Genomic DNA, 19,235 nt, shown 5'->3' on the forward strand with positions numbered 1-19,235 from the left:
AACATCTTATTCTTGAGGTGGAAAAAGCTGCGGAGTCTGTTGCAGAGGTTTTGGGAGGATGGGGCGTCTATTGCTGCAGGGTTTGGAAAATTCCTTGATGAGTGAGAAGAGTTCTTTGGTATTATGAGCGTTGGTGAGGATTCTGTCTTGGAGGTATTTCTTCTTTGTGGATTTGATGAGTTGGTGTTGTGCGGTGGTGGCTGCTCTGTAGGCAGCGCACATTTTCAGAGGTTTTGTTGTTCCTCCATGTCTTTTCGAGTCATTGGCAGGAGCGTTTGGATTGTTGGAGTGCAGGGGTGAACGAGCTTGCTTTCTTGGTATGTCTTCCTGTGACTTTCTTGAGGGGGGGCGAGTGTGTCGGCACAGTTCGTGATCCAGCTGTGGAGGTTGCGTGCTGCGGTGTTTGCGTCTGACGTAGTCGGTGGTGGGGTGCTGATGAGGGAGCAGGTGAGCTGGTCCTCAGTGACTTTGTTCCAGCTTCTATGAGGGAGGCGGTGGGCATGCTTGTGTATGGTGGGTTTTTTGAAGGAGAAGTGGAGGCAGTGGGGATCTGTCCAGAGCATGTCCATGGTGTGTCTTTAGGAGATTCTGTTTCTTTTTGCCAAGATGGGGTGGGACTTATGTCCCGCTGTGTGCGTTGGGGCGGTGTATTCATTTGGGAATGGCGGTGGCGATAGTCGGGCTCAGAGTTGGCGTTGGTCCAGGTTTCTGTGAGGAAGGCGCCATCGGGCGTGTAGGTATTGAGGAGTTCCCAGATTTCTATTGCGTGCTTGTGTATGGATGCACGTTGAGGAGGATGCAGATGAGGTTTGTGAATAGTGAATGCCGGAAGGCTGGGGCCTGCTGCTGGGGTACAGAGGTTGGTTAAGGTTTAGTGGCAGTGTAGACAGGAGAGCGGCCCTTGGGTTTTGCTCAGCGTTGAAAACTGGCAGTTGATGCTGCGTCCGGGGTTGAAAGCATGGAGGGTGCTGGAATCGTAGCTGAGGCGGGTCAGGGGACCACGGTCCCTGGCACTGGTCGGGGCGGGGAGGGGCACAGACAAGCTTGCATTTGGCATGCCAGGGGCTGCATGGCAGCCGCCATTAAGTAGCGATTGGGGGGAGGGATGGTCAGCTGGGAGATGGGAAGGACACACTGGAGGGAGAAGGGGCCATGGGGTCAGCAGGGGAAAAGCATTGGAAAAACTGCTTAGGAAAAAAAGAAACAAAGACAAGGTAACAGAAAGAGAAGGAAGATTAAAATAGAAGGATGATAAAGAGGAAAGAGGCAAGAGAGGCAGAACAACAGAAGAGCAGAGTGCTCTCCCACTGGACCACCAGGGATGAGGCGCAGGCAGGGGCCTGTGGGTGGAGGAGGGCCTCGAATACCCTGCAACAGTGAGCTCAGGGTTCAAGGGTAGTACTCAGTGGTGGAGCTGCATGAGGGAAGGGAGAGCGATCACACTGACCAGTGCAAGGCAATGAAAACAAACGCTTAAGAAATCTGTTCTCTATATTTTGTCATTGCGATTATTTTGCAATACCCCTAAACCTCACCGCAATAAGACAAAAGAGTTAAACATTTAGCTTGATAGATTTTTATCACAGCTGGTACACATTTGCACCCTATTTCAGAAACAAAATAAAAACCAAAGCAAGACTTTTTGATAAACATGTCTTGTGGTGCTGGTCATAGGGGACCAACAAAGGGAGGAGGCAAAGAGAACCTTGAAGTAAGGGAATCTCTTTACCTTGCTGAGCTTATTGCCTTCAATATAATGGGATCTGCTTCTAGTGTTTTTAGGACCAAATACTGTGATGTTGGTTGCACCTCGCCTTTTGTGCAGACTCACTCACAAACATTTTGCTGTCCTCTTCCTCTTTTTCTGACCTTATTTCTGTTGGCTTTAGGAGTCTGGATACTTTACCACTGCTAACCAGTGCTAAAATTGCATATACTCTTGCCTTAAAATGTGGTGCTTATCCACAATTGGCATATTTAATTTACTTATAAGTCCCTAAGTAAGCGCACTATATGTGCCGTGGGCCTGTACGTTTAATGTTACTAGTGGGCCTGCAGCACTAATTGTGCTAGGCGCTAAGTAACCCTTGAAACATGTCTCAGGCCTGCCACTGCAGAGCCTGTGTGTCCAGTTTTACTGCCACCTCCATTTGGCATTTAAAACCCATGGCCAAGCCTTAAATTCCCCTTTTAGTACACATAGGTTACCCTTCATTTAGGACCTAGGTAGCCCATTGGACAGGGTCCGTGTAAGCAAAAAGGAAGAACATGTATTTTTAGGTTTCACATGTCCTGGTAGTGAAATCACCAAATTCATTTTTCACTACTGTGAGGCCTACTCCTCTTATAGGTTAACATTAGGAATTCCTTAATACACTTTTAAGTTATAATTTCTGATTAGAAAGGAGTTGCTCTGTCATGTTTCATATCTTTGGAATGGCAATGATAAATCCTCTTTACTGGTAAAGTCAGATTTAACATTACTATTTCAGAAATGCCACTTTCAGAAAGTGGGCACATCTTTGCTCTTACAGCTCTGTGTGCCTGCAACCTGTCTCCAATACATGTCTGGGGTGTGTGATAGCTACCCTTTGTGCATTCCCTTCAGACAGCCACAAACACATGAGGGTTAGGTGTGTCTGATCATTCATCTGCATTTTGACTGCTATTCCTGGGCAGGAGAGGATGGGTGGGGATGACACGTAAATAGACAGTCCCTGTCTCCACATAAAGGGCTGATTACGCCATACTGGTAGCCCTGGGCCATTGGTGAGGAAGAAAGGATACTTGTGCACTTCAAAGATCCTTCTTTGAAGTCACCCCCACTTCAAAAGGCACATGTGGTTATAAGAGCTGGGTCTCTGACATCACCAAATCAGACCCTTCTGGACCTACAACTGGACTCTGTAAGAAGGATTGCTGTGTTGCATCAAGTACTGTCACTCTACTGGACTGCTTTTCTGTTGTGCTGCCCTGCTGCCTGCTGTTCTATGACCCTGCTGAGTGAGAGTTGGACTCTGCCTCGCAAATAAAATCATCTTCAAGGGCTTGTTATGTTGCCACCTATTGCTTGAGACTCAGGGATATCAAAGTCTGTACCCCTGCTGTTGTCCCTGGTTTACTGGAAATGTACCCAGATTCTTTAACCAAGAAATTGGAGCATCTCCAGTCTGCTTGGAGTAGAATTTGTACATCGACCCTGCTACTGGAGTAGAACCAGCACACCGCTCTCGAACCAACTCTTCACCATAGGAGCCTGAAGATCAGAGCCGCTTATTATTGTCACAGCAACTTGGAGAGATCGAAACATCCCCTCGACACATCGCTCGTCTACACCCCGCATCTCGCTGTTGTGCCAGGATCAAGGTACTTGGTTTACTGGGTCTGCGTGGCTCTTGTCCCCAGCCTGCACTCAATTGCAGTGAGTCTGAACTGTTGATTTTACCCTGGATCACGCGAACAGATAACCCCGATTAAAGCTTATTGCTTGTAAGCGCTAGAACTCTTTTTATTCTTTAAAAATTCATAACTCGGCTTCTTCCTATTGAATTTGTGTCGTTTTGATTTATTTATAAAATATTGTTTATTTTCCTAAACCTGTGGGGAGTCTTTTTGTGGTCTTTTCATTGTGTGATTGTGTGTGTGTGTTGCACAAATACTGTGCACATTGCCTCTTTAGATAAGCCTGACTGCTTTGTGCCAGGCTACTGTAGGTTGAGCATAGGTTATCTTTAACTGTGTATCTCACTTACTCTGGCTAGAGTGGTAATCTTCACTTGGGCTGGGCGCCTACCCCTGCCAACTAGAAACCCCATTTCTACTAATGTTTCACTTGGTATGATTTGTGGTGAGATCAAGGTTGTCCATAAAATCAACAAAATTGTTTAAGAGTCACTGCAGACCTAGAGCAGTTCTAGAAATCAGGATAGGGTCATCAGCATAAAGTAAAACAGGTATAGGCTGCCTGTATACCACAGGTAGATCTTGCACTTCCTCACAAAGGGCCTTATACAAATTATTTATGTCTAAGATAAATAAAAAAGGTACCAGTATGCAACTTTGTGTGACCCCTCTATTCAGGGCAAGTTTAGTTCTACACTCCCCTGTGGGCCCATAACGGAGGTCAGATTGTAGATCATTTAAAAATGCAACTACAGTTTTATCAAAACCCATGCCCAGCATTATGTTCCAGAGCTTGGTCCTACTAACCTTGTTGAAAGCTGAACTTAAATCCATGAACCTCAGATGGAGGGAGCCCTCCTTTGCCTTATTATACCTAGTTATCAGTAAATAAAAGTTCAGACCTTGATCCATTTTTCGTTGCTTGGCTGAAGACCATGTTGTACATCGGACAGGAGCTGATGGTCATTGGCCCTGCAGTTAATCTGCTCAATAGGAATATCCCAATCAGTTTGACAATAGAATCAATCACAGAGCTGGGCCGATAGCAGAGGCCATCATTATTAACTTTTTTCAAAAATGGGATAATGATGTAATTTGATAACAAGGGCAGAAGTCTGTACCTGATGGCTGTATTAATATAGAGAGTTGAAAGGATTACCCATAGGTCAATGCTGGATTTAAGTACATCAAGCAGTGCCGGGCCATGGGCTTTTTTTCTTTTGAAAATTGATAATGGCACCCCGACCTCTTCCTAGATAATAGGTTGAGTACAATCCCACTAGGAAAGCCCTCCGTACGACTCGGATACGGAGAGCTTTCCTAGCAAATTGAGCTCCACGAGTGGGAGCAACCGATTCCGATGCACCCGTATGGTGACGGACTTGGTTCGCTCGGACTCTCAATGAACTCTATGGGAGCCCGTATACTACACATGTCCCATAGCAAAAAGGGGTGGGTGGGGAAAAGCGTACACCCTATGGTGGGCACTGTGCATGCATGGAAAGGGGGCACCCATGGTTACCCTCACGGGACCGATTCGGAGGGTCACGGGTAAAGGGGGGCCCGCTAAAGCCCCTCAAAGTCCGATTCCCACAGCTGTTTTGTCTCGCTGAGACCGAGTCGATACAGCTGTCCGAATTGTGCATCGTACTCGTTCGGAAGCCAGCTCCATTGCGCGGCATGATTCGGCTGCAAATGAGTTGGACCGACAGGATTGGGTTCGGAAATGATTCGGTCAACGCGGACGAGATCTTCGCATCGTACTTGGTTGTTCATAACGGGGGAAGATTCGGTCGGAAACATAGGCTGCAAATCAGATTTGCTCGTTCCGCAACCCATCTGGAGGGCTTCCTAACGAGATTGAAATCGGCCCTTAAATGACAACTGTGGGACTGTGGAAGAAGGCAAAGGCTTGTCCAACTGCACATCCATGGGGCCATTGAGAACAGGGGCATCATAAATGGCTGCGTAGTACTTGAGCCAGGACTCTGGATTCATAAACTGAGAAATAGCTCTCCTCAAGAATGGTGCTAAGATGAGTTGGTTTATTATTTCCCAGAATTTGGAGCAGGATGTGGAATTACAAGAGTCCACCAGATCTTCCCAAGCTTCTTGCCTTAACTTGAGTTTCCTCCTCTTAATAGCTGAGTTGTAATCTTATCAACATGACTTGACTACGTTTAAATTGGGGTTTCTCCTTCAATAATACGCAGGTTATGTCACAAACTTTGTCAGGAAGCTAGATCTAATTTAAGGAGGCAGGGCAGGAGACCCCTTCGGCAAAAATTAATGAAAAAATGTTTTTGAGGTTTATTTTTGTCATGATCCGCAGTACTCCTGCAGGATTGCTGCAAAACAAGAAAAATGGTAGATAACATCCATTTCTTATTTAAAATGACTCCGGGGTGGGCCACAGCCTGTGGGTCATTGAAAATCACATTGGGGAGGAAGGGGGTTTGTGAGAGCTGGTCACGAGGCTCGGAACAAAGCTGTTTGCGATGGAGGGGGGGGTTGTGAGAGCTGGTCACAAGGCTCGGAACAGAGCTGTTTGCGATGGAGGGGGGGTTGAGAAAGCTTGTCACAAGGCTCGGAACACAGCTGTTTGTGATGGAGGGGAGGGTTGTGAGAGCTGGTCACGAGGCTCGGAACAGAGCTCTTTGCGATGGAGGGGGGGTTGTGAGAGATGGTCACAAGGCTCGGAACAGAGCTGTTTGTGATGAAGGGGGGGTTGTGAGAGCTGGTCACAAGGCTCGGAGCAGAGCTGTTTGCGATGGAGGGGGGTTGTGAGAGCTGGTCACAAGGCTCAGAACAGAGCTGTTTGTGATGGAGGGGGGTTGTGAGAGATGGTCACAAGGCTCGGAACAGAGCTGTTTGCGATGGAGGGGGGTTGTGAGAGCTGGTCACAAGGCTTGGAACAGAGCTGTTTGCGATGAAGGGGGGGTTGTGAGAGCTGGTCACAAGGCTCGGAGCAGAGCTGTTTGTGATGGAGGGGGGTTGTGAGAGATGGTCACAAGGCTCGGAACAGAGCTGTTTGCGATGGAGGGGGGTTGTGAGAGCTGGTCACAAGGCTTGGAACAGAGCTGTTTGCGATGAAGGGAGGGTTGTGAGAGCTGGTCACAAGGCTCGGAGCAGAGCTGTTTGTGATGGAGTGGGGGTTGTGAGAGATGGAGGTGAGCTATTGTGAACCTGCCTAGAAGATAGTATGGATTGGATTGTTATTGTGAATTCACTGACACTGCTGTCACTCTCCTCTCCAGCAAACAGAAGGAGTCGTGCGCACTGCCCTGTTGCAAGCGCCTGTATGGTTTCTACACTGCTCCAGTGGTGGTCTTCTGTTTGAACGTGGGCTCATACATTGGCTTCCTCTTGCTCTTTGCCTATGTTCTGATGATGGATTTCCAGCCTACCCCTTCCTGGAGAGAGATCCTGCTCGACGTCTGGGTCGGCAGCTTATTCTGTGAGGAACTGCGGCAGGTGAGGAAACCCCGAAACACACTAACATCGCACACGTCATGTCATACTGCATAGTATTGTTCTTTCTGTGACACCTTGTTCCAGTCGCTTGTCTCAGGACGCAGATGTCTGCTGGCTGCGAGGTTTCCCAATTAGAGCCTCCATCGACAAGTCGAGCTTTGCAACCACTCAACAAACTTTGTTTTGCCCGAGGGTCTTGTGCTCTGATTACAGTGGTCATGTCAGAGTTTCTCTGTTCCATTGTGTAACTCCCATCCCAAATAGAAGAAAGAATGCCCAAAAAGACATGAGTGATAGAGAAGGGAAATGTCGTATCATATATCTGGTTGATTTGTGACCATACTTGTTTCCCAAAAAATTGTACCTGTGGACAAATGAATAACATGTGAAACAGGTCAGCATTAGGGGAAGAACAGGTCCAACATGTGTTTGGAGTGGTTGGAAAACATTTAAATAAACTGGCTGGAGTGAACAAAAGTCTATTGTAAATGAAAAATAGTGTTTGTGTGGTGTTTGCTGCTCTGGAGGTCTTACGTAATTTAGACCAGATGCCCTTCCAAAGTGCGAGTGGCTAGCATACCTCGAAGTCATTTTCCCCTGCCTTTTCAGTTTTTGTTTTCTGTCTATCAGTGTCACTGCCTTGTAGATGCTTGTAAATGGAAGAGGCATTAGGTTTGGTCAATAACAAGGTAGTAAGTCTTAAAAAGGATTCTGAATTAGTGGTAATGATGGGCACGTCAGGTTGAAGAGAATAGGCTTGCAATACAACTTGTTTGAGTATATTGTATTTATGAATAAAAGAAGTCGGTAATTGGAAAACCTGCATGAGCTTAGCAAAAGTCAAACACTTGAGTCCAAGAATAATTGATGAATCCAAATCAGACCCGAGCTCTCCAAGTCTTCCAATAAAAGGGTCTATTATGGATCAAGAGGGCGTTATTATGCCAAATTGTAGAATTCCAAAAAGAATCTCTATAAGAAGGAGTAGGGCTAGGAGGACAATTTAGTAATTTAGAAGTATGCTTCAGTATAGGAGTGGAAACAGATTGCGGCTTACGTGAGAAAGCAAGGTATTCACAAAGTGAGTAAGGATATATGAATAGGCGTTCAATTGAAAGCCAGAGAGGGCAATCCGCCGCAGAGTCAAGCAACCATAAAGAGGCCTGACGCAAAAGGAAAGCTTTGTGATATGCCTGGAAGTCTGGGAAATTAACTCCACCTTCTGTTTTAGGACGGGTTAGTTTAGGTAAAGACATCCGAGATTTCTTATTATTCCATAAAAAGGAGGATAGAATAGAATTAATTTTTTAAAATAATTTAGAAGTAATGGGAAGCGGAATATTTGAGATGGTATATAGTACTATAGGGGTCAACATCATCTTTATAGTGTCTAAGCGGCCCCACCAAGACAAATAAAGGGGATGCCACTTAGAAGTCAACTCTGTGATTGTCAGATTTGCGGCGCTTGCCGCTCCCCGCTCTCCCGCAAAAACACACACAAAGAAGCCGGAATACTCACTTCCGGGTGGAAGCAGAGCCCCGGTCCAGTCCTTCGCAACGGACGACAAGTCTCAGAAGCACTTCCGGGGGAAACGCTTAAACAACGCGTTTCCCGCCGGCTCCGTGCTTCGAATCCTTCCGGATTCCCCTGAAGACGAGTTGCAGTCTTCCTGAGCCAGACTCTTCCGTATTCCTGTTAGTTTGATTCCTCTCCGCGCCGGAGCGCTAATACTTGTTTACTTGTGTCCGTACAGGAGCGCTATCATTTGTTTTGGCTTGGCGACCGCGCTGGAGCGCTAATTCTTGTTTGCTTGTGTTTGCGCAGGAGCACTATCATTTGTTTTTGACTTCGTGACCGCGCTGGAGCGCTAATTCTTGGTTGCTTGTGTCCGCGCAGGAGCGCTTGTGTTTCTACGTAGGGCACCACGCTGGAGCGCCATTCCCGGGCTTTCATGGTCCGCCTACTATGATCCTTACCTCGCCAGCGCACTGAATGAGGTGAAGGGTTTCCTGCACAAGGAGTGCCTTATTTTGGATTTGGTTTGCTGTCGTGTTGTTTTCCCCATCGCGCAGGAGCGCCAGAACTAGAGATAGCTCCACAGGGCTGGAGTCATAGTCTTTCGTTTACCTTTCAGGGCCGTCCCCACTTTAGTGTGCCCAAGAGATAGGTGTGGACACGCTGCGCAGGAGCGCCTTTTCCTTTGGTTCTTCTTGGGGAGCGCCTCACATGGATTATCCTTCTTGGCAGCACTGATGTCTCAAGTGACGTGGTCTACACCACAGCACTGGTGAGTTCCTGGCAGGAGAGCGTTTGTGTGTGTTTTTAAGGGTTATGTAAAACATAGTGGGGTTCTTTACCAATCAGGTCCTTTTTCTGTTTCCAGTTGCCCACGAGATATCCTGCAAGTGCCACCCCCACTCCTCAAGCCTACGTTCCTTTTTGGCTCCTATCCCTGCGTCCATCTCCTCCCTTTTGGGTCCGTATTCCACGAGGGTCAGGTGGGTACAGGGGCGGGAGCTCTTGTCGTCTATGCGGAATTGCTTCACAAGCAGAGGTAAGTCTTGTGGGGTACCCGACAGAATTCGAAGCCCACGTTTACTATTCCACCCAGACGACATGGGCGACCCGGAGGTTACATTACAGGACATAGCAGTCATGTTGGCTGCCATGCAAGCCGAGAACCACAGTTTACGCCATGATATAACTGCCCTACAGGGTCAAATGGCATCCGGGGTTACCAGTCCTTGGGGAACCACCCCTAGCCCCAGAGTCGTGCAAGAAGGTCTGCTGAGGCCGCCTACGTTTACCTTTGGGGGGTCCTCTACTGCCACCACTCCGAATACCGCCATACAAGTGGTCACACCCCATCCTGTGCAGCTGGCACCACCTGAATGCTTCTATGGCGACAGCACCAAGTACGGGATATTCTTCCATCAATGCCACCTGCATTTCATGGCCAGAAACACGGCTTTCCCCGATGATGCATCCAAGGTTGCTTACATTCTATCGTACATGGGCGGGGACGCCGGTCAGTGGTCCATCGCTTTGGTAGAGAACGACGACCCCATGCTCCATCACTTGCCGACGTTTAAGGAAGCCATGCAGCGTATGTTCGCTCGTCACACCTTTGTGCAGGCCGCAGACAACGAGTTGCTCAACCCCAAACAAGGCAGCCAAGACCTATTTCACTACATCACCTTGTTCAGCAGACTCGTTATAGAGGCCCATTGGCCCGAGGACAAGAAGGTGTCAGTATTCTATCGGGGATTGCGTGATGACCTGAAGGATCTCATCTCGCTGTTACCTAACCCGCCTGACGAAATAGGCCCTTTCATCGACCTGGTGGTGAATATGAACTTCCGACTACAGGAAAGAAGAACCGAAAAAGGGAAGAGCGGTGACAACCATTTCCTGTCCTTTGGGGACAAAGGCGTCGAAAAGGCCAAAGACGAATCCCCTCCCCAGGGTGAGGCCCCTGAACCCATGCAGATCGGGGGCATAAGAGGGCCCTTAACCAGTCAAGATAGAGAAAAAAGGAGGAGGCAGAACCAATGTCTGTATTGTGGGAAAAGCGGACACTTCGTAAAGGAATATCCGGTGAAGCCCCCTAAACCGAGGGGCAGAAGGCCGTTTGCGTTGCCCATCACCAAAGGCGACAAGACGGGAAACGAGACAACCCAGTAGACAAGGGGATCCGTCCTCTGGGTTCTTCATGTCACCCCTCAGCGATCCCTGCAGTATTCGATGGCAGTCATCACGTAGGTGTGGAAGTATCCTTACCCAACCAGACGGGCAGAACCTGGTTGATAACCGCCATGTTGGATTCCGGTGCGACAGGCTGTTTTATCGACACCGGCTTCTCACGTGCCTTAGGCATAAGAACTATGCCGAAAGCACAACCTGAAACGGTCAAGGCTGTTGAAGGAACGGACTTGACTTCCGGGCCTATCAGGCACCAAACCGAGAACATGACCATGTCCTTTGCTAACCACCACACCGAGGCTATCACAAGACGCTCAAGCTCGAGCAAAGACAGTTTTGGTGGCCAACACTGGTTTCCGACACGAGAACACACGTGACGAACTGTGCCGTTTGCCTGCTGGGGAAAAACAGCTCTGAGCCTTCGGTTGGTCTGCTGCGTCCCATCCCTGTGCCACCTTATCCCTGGCACACCATCTCCATGGATTTTGTGGTTGACCTTCCACCTACCAAAACCGGACACACCACGGTTCTCACCATAGTGGACCACCTCTCCAAGATGTCCCACTTTGTACCCTTGTTGAAATTGCCCACGGCTGCGGATCTGGCCTTGGTCTTCGTGCACGAAGTGGTTCGTCTCCATGGCATTCCATCGGTGGTCATAACGGACCGGGGATCGCAGTTCGTGTCCCGTTTCTGGAAAGAAGTATGCAGGATCCTCGAGATGGACGTGCGCCTCTCCTGAGCATACCACCCCCAGACCGACGGTCAGGCCGAGAGAATGAACCACACCATGGAACAGTACCTCCGTTGTTTGCTGCTGATGGTTGAGAAGGAATGGTCAGAGGTGCTATGGTTGGCGGAATACGCGTACAATAACAGCATGCATTCGGCCATTGGGATGTCCCCCTTCTTTTGTCTCCATGGTCGTCACCCTCGCACCTCTGCCTGGGAGACACCCTGGGGCAGCCAGTTGCCAACGGTGCGTTCCTATCATGAGTCCCTGTGCCGCCTCTGGCAGCAGGCGCGTTTCGAATTGGCCAAAGCTAAGGACACCTACAAGGCGCATGCTGACGCTCATAGACAGAAGGAGCCCGACTACCGCTTGGGTGACAAAGTGTGGCTTTCCATTCTGCACCTTAACGTGCATGGCCCCACGAAACGGTTGCCTCGTTTTGTGGGTCCTTTCGTCATCGAGAAGGTGGTCAACCCTGTGGCCATGAGACTCTCGCTTCCCCCGCACATGCGGATCCACCCTGTTTTCCATGTCTCCCTTCTGCAAGCGGTCCGTTCTGGTAGCGCTGTTCCCTCTCCTCCTTCTCCGGTGGTGGTGGAGGACCATGTTGAGTACAAGGTCAGGGCCATCTTGGGGTCCCGTTGTGTCAGGGGTAAGCTTTTCTACCTGGTGGACTGGAAAGGGTACGGTCCGGACGAACGGTCTTGGGAACCCTTGTCCCATGTGCGCCATGCTCCCGTTCTGGTCCGCGCTTTTCATCTGAGTCACCCTCTGAGCCCTCGCCCTGCCTCCTTTTTCTGACCTTCGGGGATGTTGGGGGAGGGCCTGTTTTGGGAGGGGGTACTGTCAGGTTTGCGGCGCTTGCCGCTCCCCGCTCTCCCGCAAAAACACACACAAAGAAGCAGGAATACTCACTTCCGGGTGGAAGCAGAGCCCCGGTCCAGTCCTTCGCAGCGGACGACAGGTCTCAGAAGCACTTCCGGGGGAAACGCTTAAGCAGAGCGTTTCCCGCCTGCTCTGTGCTTCGAATCCTTCCGGATTCCCCTGAAGACGCGTTGCAGTCTTCCTGAGCCAGACTCTTCCGTATTCCTGTTGGTTTGATTAATACTTGTTTACTTGTGTCCGTACAGGAGCGCTATCCTTTGTTTTGGCTTGGCGACCGCGCTGGAGCGCTAATTCTTGTTTGCTTGTGTTTGCGCAGGAGCGCTATCATTTGTTTTTGACTTGGTGACCGCGCTGGAGCACTAATTCTTGGTTGCTTGTGTCCGCGCAGGAGCGCTTGTGTTTCTACGTAGGGCACCACGCTGGAGCGCCATTCCCGGGCTTTCATGGTCCGCCTACTATGATCCTTACCTCGCCAGCGCACTGAATGAGGTGAAGGGTTTCCTGCACAAGGAGTGCCTTATTTTGGATTTGGTTTGCTGTCGTGTTGTTTTCCCCATCGCGCAGGAGCGCCAGAACTAGAGATAGCTCCACAGGGCTGGAGTCATAGTCTTTCGTTTACCTTTCAGGGACGTCCTCAAATTAGTGTGCCCAAGAGATAGGTGTGGACACGCTGCGCAGGAGCGCCTTTTCCTTTGGTTCTTCTTGGGGAGCGCCTCACATGGATTATCCTTCTTGGCAGCACTGATGTCTCAAGTGACGTGGTCTACACCGCAGCACTGGTGAGTTCCTGGCAGGAGAGCGTTTGTGTGTGTTTTTAAGGGTTATGTAAAACATAGTGGGGTTCTTTACCAATCAGGTCCTTTTTCTGTTTCCAGTTGCCTGGAAGTGCCACCCCCACTCCTCAAGCCTACGTTCCTTTTTGGCTCCTATCCCTGCGTCCATCTCCTCCCTGTTGGGTCCGTATTCCACGAGAGTCAGGTGGGTACAGGGGCGGGAGCTCTTGTCGTCTTTGCGGAATTGCTTCACAAGCAGAGGTAAGTCTTGTGGGGTACCCGACAGTGATCTTTTGAAGGCACTTATTCATACATAAAGTTATCGTTTCCGAAATTGAAGATGCGAAATGTAAACCTAAATATTTAATATGATTTGGACTCCATTTAAATTGAGAGGCTTGAAACTGCGAATTAAAAGTATATTTTGTTAACGGTAGTATTTCACACTTATCATTATTAAGTTTGTAACCGGAAATGAGTGAATAGGATTTCACCTCCTCTAAAAAAGCTGGGATTGATTCTTCTGGACTGGACATAAAGAGAAGAATATCATTCGCATAGGCTGCAAGTTTAACATAAACATTCGAAATTTGAAAGCCCTGGATTCTTGGGTTTTGACGTAATTTGGATTAAAATGGCTCAAGGGCCAAGTTAAAAAGGAAAGGAGAGAGAGGACAACCCTGACGTACTCCCCTGCCCAAGTCAAAAAATGGGGAGATTATGCCTTTAGCACAGATTGCTGCACGAGGATTGGAGTATAAAAGAGATAACAAATGTATAAAATTGGGACCAAATCCAAACCATTTAAGGGTAAAAAATAGATATGTCCACTCAACCCTATCAAAAGCCTTCTCGGCGTCCAGCGCAATTGCCGCCAACGGATAATCAAAATGTGAGGATTTGGACAAGATATCAAAGAAAAGCCGTGTATTGTCTGTGATGACTCTTCCCTTGACAAAGCCAGATTGTTCTTTACCTAGTAACTTTGGGAGGTAAGAGTCAAGGCGTATAGCTAAGGCTTTAGAAAAGATTTTATAATCAATGTTGACCAGTGAAATAGGTCTGTAGTTTTTGCAATACTGAGAGTCTTTACCTTCTTTAGGGATAAGACAGATGTGAGCCTCAGAAAAAGATCCAGAAGACTTCTTGGAGTTACAGAAGAAATTTAGAAGTGAATGTAAATGAGGTATTAAAAGCGCAGAAAAAGGGTATAAAATTCAACAGTAAAGCCATCCGGGCCAGGAGCTTTATCTTTTTTAAGAACCCGTAAGGCTTTCATAAGTTCAAGTTGGGAAAGATCCGCTTCTAAAGAGGAAAGATCTAAAGGGGCCTGTTGAGACTTTCGTATGCCAGAAAAAAATTGCGATAATAAACGATCAGTAGGCTGAGTTTCTGAAGAGTATAAAGATTTGTAAAAGAGGGAGAATTCATGTAGGATTTCAGCATCCTTAAATTTTAAGACAGAGTGTTCATCAAGGACAGAGTCAATGTTTAATTTATTTTGGCGAATTTTTAAGTAGTTGGCTAAAATTTTCCCTGCCTTATTTTTACCTCCATAAAACTTTGAGCTAGATTTTAAAAGATATAACGAAGCATCCTCAGTTGATTTTTTGTTAAACTCCAATTTAGCACTAATGAGGGACTTTAAACAAACTTCTGATTGTGATGTATAGTATGTATGCTCTAATGCCTTGATAGCACGAAGGAGGTCATTGGTCGTTTGACGTGCAGCTTTCCGTTTAGTTGCCACGTAATCTAAAATAAAACCTCGTGCTGATGCCTTAAAGGCATCCCAAATGATTACAGGGGATAGGGAATCCATGCAATTCCTTTCAAAATATTCCGTAGAGAATGAAACAAAAGCTGCAGTAAATTTGGGATCTAAAAGGAGTACATTATTAAAGCGCCATCTTCTAGGAGCAGTATTCCTAGGAAGTAAATCAAAATTAATGGAGACCGGCGCATGGTCAGACAAAAGAATAGAGCCAATTTCTGCATGCATAAGAGATTGTGAAATATTATGAGAGACAAAAACATAATCAATTCTTGATTGAGTATGGTGAGTTGAGGAATAGAAGGAATACTCTCTAGTGGATGGGTTGCAGAGGCGCCAAGCATCAAGTAATTTATGCTGATGTATAGTGTGAATAAAAGACTTATGTGGTTTGTTGGGCACAAAGGCTAACTTTGAACATCTGTCAAGGAAGGGGTCAAACACATGGTTAAAATCTCCAGCTAAAATACAATTATCCTCAATACAATGAGAGATATGTTGTGCTAAAGCAGGCCAAAAGGAAACAACTCCCCCTGTAGGTGCATAAACATTGAGGAGCGAAAGGAGAATACCTTTCAGTGAAAGTTTAACAATGAGCCACCTCCCTTCACCATCTGAGACCTGCGAAAGTAAAGTGATTGGAAGGGATTTACGACATAGTATCACCACTCCATTTCGTTTACCATCCCCTGGAGAGAAATAAGCCTCACCTACCCAGCTTCTTTTTAATTTGAGAGCTTCAATATCTGTGAGGTGAGTTTCCTGTAAGAAAACAATATCAGCATTCAACTTTGCCAAATGCGAAAGAACTCTTTGTCTCTTGATAGGAGAATTTAGACCCCTAATGTTCCAAGAGACTAATTTAAGTGACTTGAAATATGAAAAAAGAATGATACAAACAGCAAAAAATAACAATCCAATTCAGTAAAATGCAAAAAACAGCAAAAGGATAAGCTAAGGTATCAGTACAAAAATCTAATGCATCATAAAAACATTTTGTAGCATTAAAAAGAAAAAGAAGAAGGACTAAATAAAGTTGAAGGCATAAAGAAAAATAGAAAGTGATGGAACAGATACAGGAGAAGATGAAGGAAGCAGAGATGAAGAAAGACAAAGTTAAAACATCGAAGTCCAAAACAATGCAAAGACGTTGAAGAGCAATGAAGGAAATGTTAAAGAGAAAAAGAGGGAAAATAAAATTACAGCAATGAGACGTGTAAAAAGTGAAGAAATAAATATAGAAATGGATAAAGAGAATGGTCACAAGAAAGAAAGTAAATAGAAAAAGTAAATGATGAAAGAACAAAGTATAATAATATAATACAACCCAAAATACAAAAAACACATAAAAGAAAGACCAAAAAGCATAGAAAGTGAAGATTCTAGAAAAGAGGAGCAAGAAAGAATTATTAGAAAATAAAGTAGGATGAGAAGTAAAAAGGAGAAACAAAAAAACTACGAAAACATACCTATGCACAGGGAACATTGAGATGGGGAGGGGAGGAACCACTTGGAGCTGTCGGTACAGCCAGAAGAGACTGAGCGGGACCGGAAGAAGATCACGACATAACGATGAAACGAACTGTGAAAGCGGAGAACATCATATGAATTAGTAATTAACGGTAAAATAGTAAACATATAAAAAACAGTAGGAAGAAATGAGCAAAAATACTTAAAAGAAAACAATAACACAGAGCTCATGCCGGAGAAAAAAAAGAAGGTAAAATGAAGAAACTAAGGGACATCCAGTAGTCACACACTGCAGCGGGTGTAGGTGAATGTGGGGGAAAGTCAAGGAGGTCCATTTGATGACCTGAGTGGCGGGCTAGAAGACTCCATAAGACTAGTATGGTGCGAATTGATAAAGCTTTGCAGGCGTATTGGATCTTCATAAGTAGTAGTTCTATTGTTATACGTGACTTTAAAAAGGCAAGGATGAAAAAGACCATATCTGGCTCCCATTGATCGAAGTTCTGGTCTCATACTCAAGAAGGCTTTGCGTCGTGCCGCTGTAGCTTTGGCATAATCCTGGGCGAAAAACAAAGTTGAGCCAAACCAGGAGATCCGTTGAATACTTTTAGCTGCAGCCAGTACTTTTAAGAGATCTGTATATTGCAAAAAATAAAGGATAACTCCTCTTGGCCTTTGCGAGGATGAAGAGCCCGAAGAGAGACGGCCCAGCCTGTGTGCGCGTTGTTTGTTAAGTACAGTGTCATCAGGTAGTTGCAAGATCTTGGGAAGGAAGGATTTGAAGAAGCTAATGGGATCCGTACCCTCTGCCCCCTCCACCAGACCATAAATACGTACATTATTCCTCCTATTACGATTTTCAAGATCCTCAACCTGTTGAAGAAGTGACTTCACTTGAGATTGAAAGTGAATGACTGAGTTGGCAGACTCACTAAGCGAAGAAACATTGTGCTCCACTGCTGTAAGTCTTGTATCCAACTGGGACCAACTGTTCGAGAGAACTTGTATTTTGGAACTGGTCTCCTCAACAAAAGGCCGGAGCGCTCTTATCTCCTGCAACAATAGTTCCACGGAAACAGGTGAGGTTGCTTTAGGAGGCGAAGGTGGATCCTTTTTTTGTCGTTTTACGTTAGTTTTGCCAGGTAAGGCCTGTGCTGCATCCATTGTTGCATTAATACCCTCTTCCAGAAGGAAGTCTGAAATTTCTAGCTTGGCAAATTCAGTAAAAAGTTTGGAGTTTTTAATGATGGAGTGTTTTTGTTTGGATGTATTAAATAACGAACCTTTTACTCTGCCCATTAATCCTGATGTCAAAAAGAAGAAAGAGGCAGTCCACAAAACTCCAGAAGGTGAAGCTGAAGCTTAAAACATGCACGTGGGCAACGAGAATGAAAGCCTTGGCAAGCTAGTGATGACAAAAGCAAGGAACCAGAGACATCAAAAATTGTGAAAAACTGAAGCCTCAGGGTACAAAAACCAAGTACCTGCTGCAAAACTACTGGATTTAATGAACAAGAAATGGTGGTAAAAAACGAGAAGAGAAGGCGGTCATAACCACTTCTCCTCATAAATTGTGATGAAATGAGAAGAAACCAGGTTAGAGGACCATATGGAGGAAACTGCAATCGAAAAGCATCATATCCAGAAACAGTGATAAAAATAAAATGAAGCAACTTGAGGCAAAAACTCTTATTGAAACACTCATACGAGTGAATTCGCGGCAAAACACAAAAACAAAATGGCGGCCGCGATGCTGTCTGCCCACAGAAAAACAATTAGAGGAGTTATAAGCATACCGCGGCACAACCACAATGTGAGGAAGGATTCATTTTAATCCGCCGATGTTCCAACGCCTATTTATGCGTTTGAAAGCGTTCCATGAAGCAGAGAAATGGGAGACCCTCACTCCGGTCCGAGGAGCCTCACGGTAAAGCCGCCATCTCCAGCGCGCACCAAGCCACGCCCCCAATAAAAGACACTTCTGCTCCATATGAGAGATCTTCATTCATATTTACTTGCATTACCACATACATTTGTGGCAACAAGTGACGAGATCTGTAAGTAACACTTGCAGGGAGAACACAGAGTGCATGTTGCATGCCGTCTCTCAAGAGCCATCTGCGCTGCTCTACGATTTTCTGAAATGAACGAGCATGAGCAGTAAACGCCCAGCGCACTGGGTGATTCCCTGCTACGGCTGGTGGGCAGGACCACCTGAGAGGGAGCTCTACACTCTGAGCACACCTCATAGGAGGAGCCAGGAGGATTTAGTAGCTGTCTGACTGTCTGTTTAAGTGAGTAATTAAAAGTGTCTCACTTAATACATGGATTAGTAACTAAACTATGAATGTGTGCATCACTGTCTCTGTTGTTGTATAACATGCTGCATCAGTTGGTCACTAACTACATGAGTGTGTATATTAGTTATTGATTAGTTGGGTGAGTATTTGTATGGGACACTGAGTTTGAGTGTGGTAGGATGGGGTGTGTGTAACTATGCATAGATGTGTGAATGGTTGATTGACTAGGTGTATAGGTTTAAGAGTGCATGTGGAAACAGTTGTTTGGGTGACTGAGTGTATTTATTTGTGTGTTGGTGAGCGAATATATGTTTTAGTTGTACATCTTCAACAAAGTAAAAAAATAAAAGGCATTGTATGTGAGAGTTGGTGTATATAAATAAGTATGTGTAAGAGTCAGTGATTGTGAGAGTAACTATATGAAATGAGTGTATAATTGTAATGGTGATTTTTTAACATATTAACTATGAGTTACTATGTGTATGAATAAATGAGGTGTTGTGTGTATAACTGTGTAGGTGAGTAAATGTAAGTGTGATTGATTTTTTTCATGAGTGAGTAGGATGACTGTTTAACCGACTAAGATGACTGCTGATGTGTCAATGTCTATATATGTGTATAAGTGCATTTGATAGTGTTCTATTAATTAGTGACTGCATGTATAAATGATTCTGTTGTTGAATGGGTAGTTGTGTGTGTAGACTTAGGAATCAGTGAATGG

The 19,235-nt window shown here is 46.0% G+C and overlaps 1 protein-coding gene across 1 annotated transcript in view; it reads left to right on the forward strand.

Annotated features, from left to right (window-relative positions):
- Positions 1-19,235, forward strand: part of LOC146808477 (transient receptor potential cation channel subfamily M member 2-like) — a 1,642,641-nt gene that overhangs the window by 1,190,189 nt on the left and 433,217 nt on the right. The window contains exon 18 of the mRNA XM_085623575.1: positions 6,660-6,876. Coding sequence (XP_085479701.1) covers positions 6,660-6,876 — 217 coding nt within the window. The remainder of the gene's footprint in view (positions 1-6,659; positions 6,877-19,235) is intronic.

This window comes from Triturus cristatus, chromosome 8, assembly GCF_964204655.1.
Source record: "Triturus cristatus chromosome 8, aTriCri1.1, whole genome shotgun sequence".
NCBI lineage: Eukaryota > Metazoa > Chordata > Amphibia > Caudata > Salamandridae > Triturus > Triturus cristatus.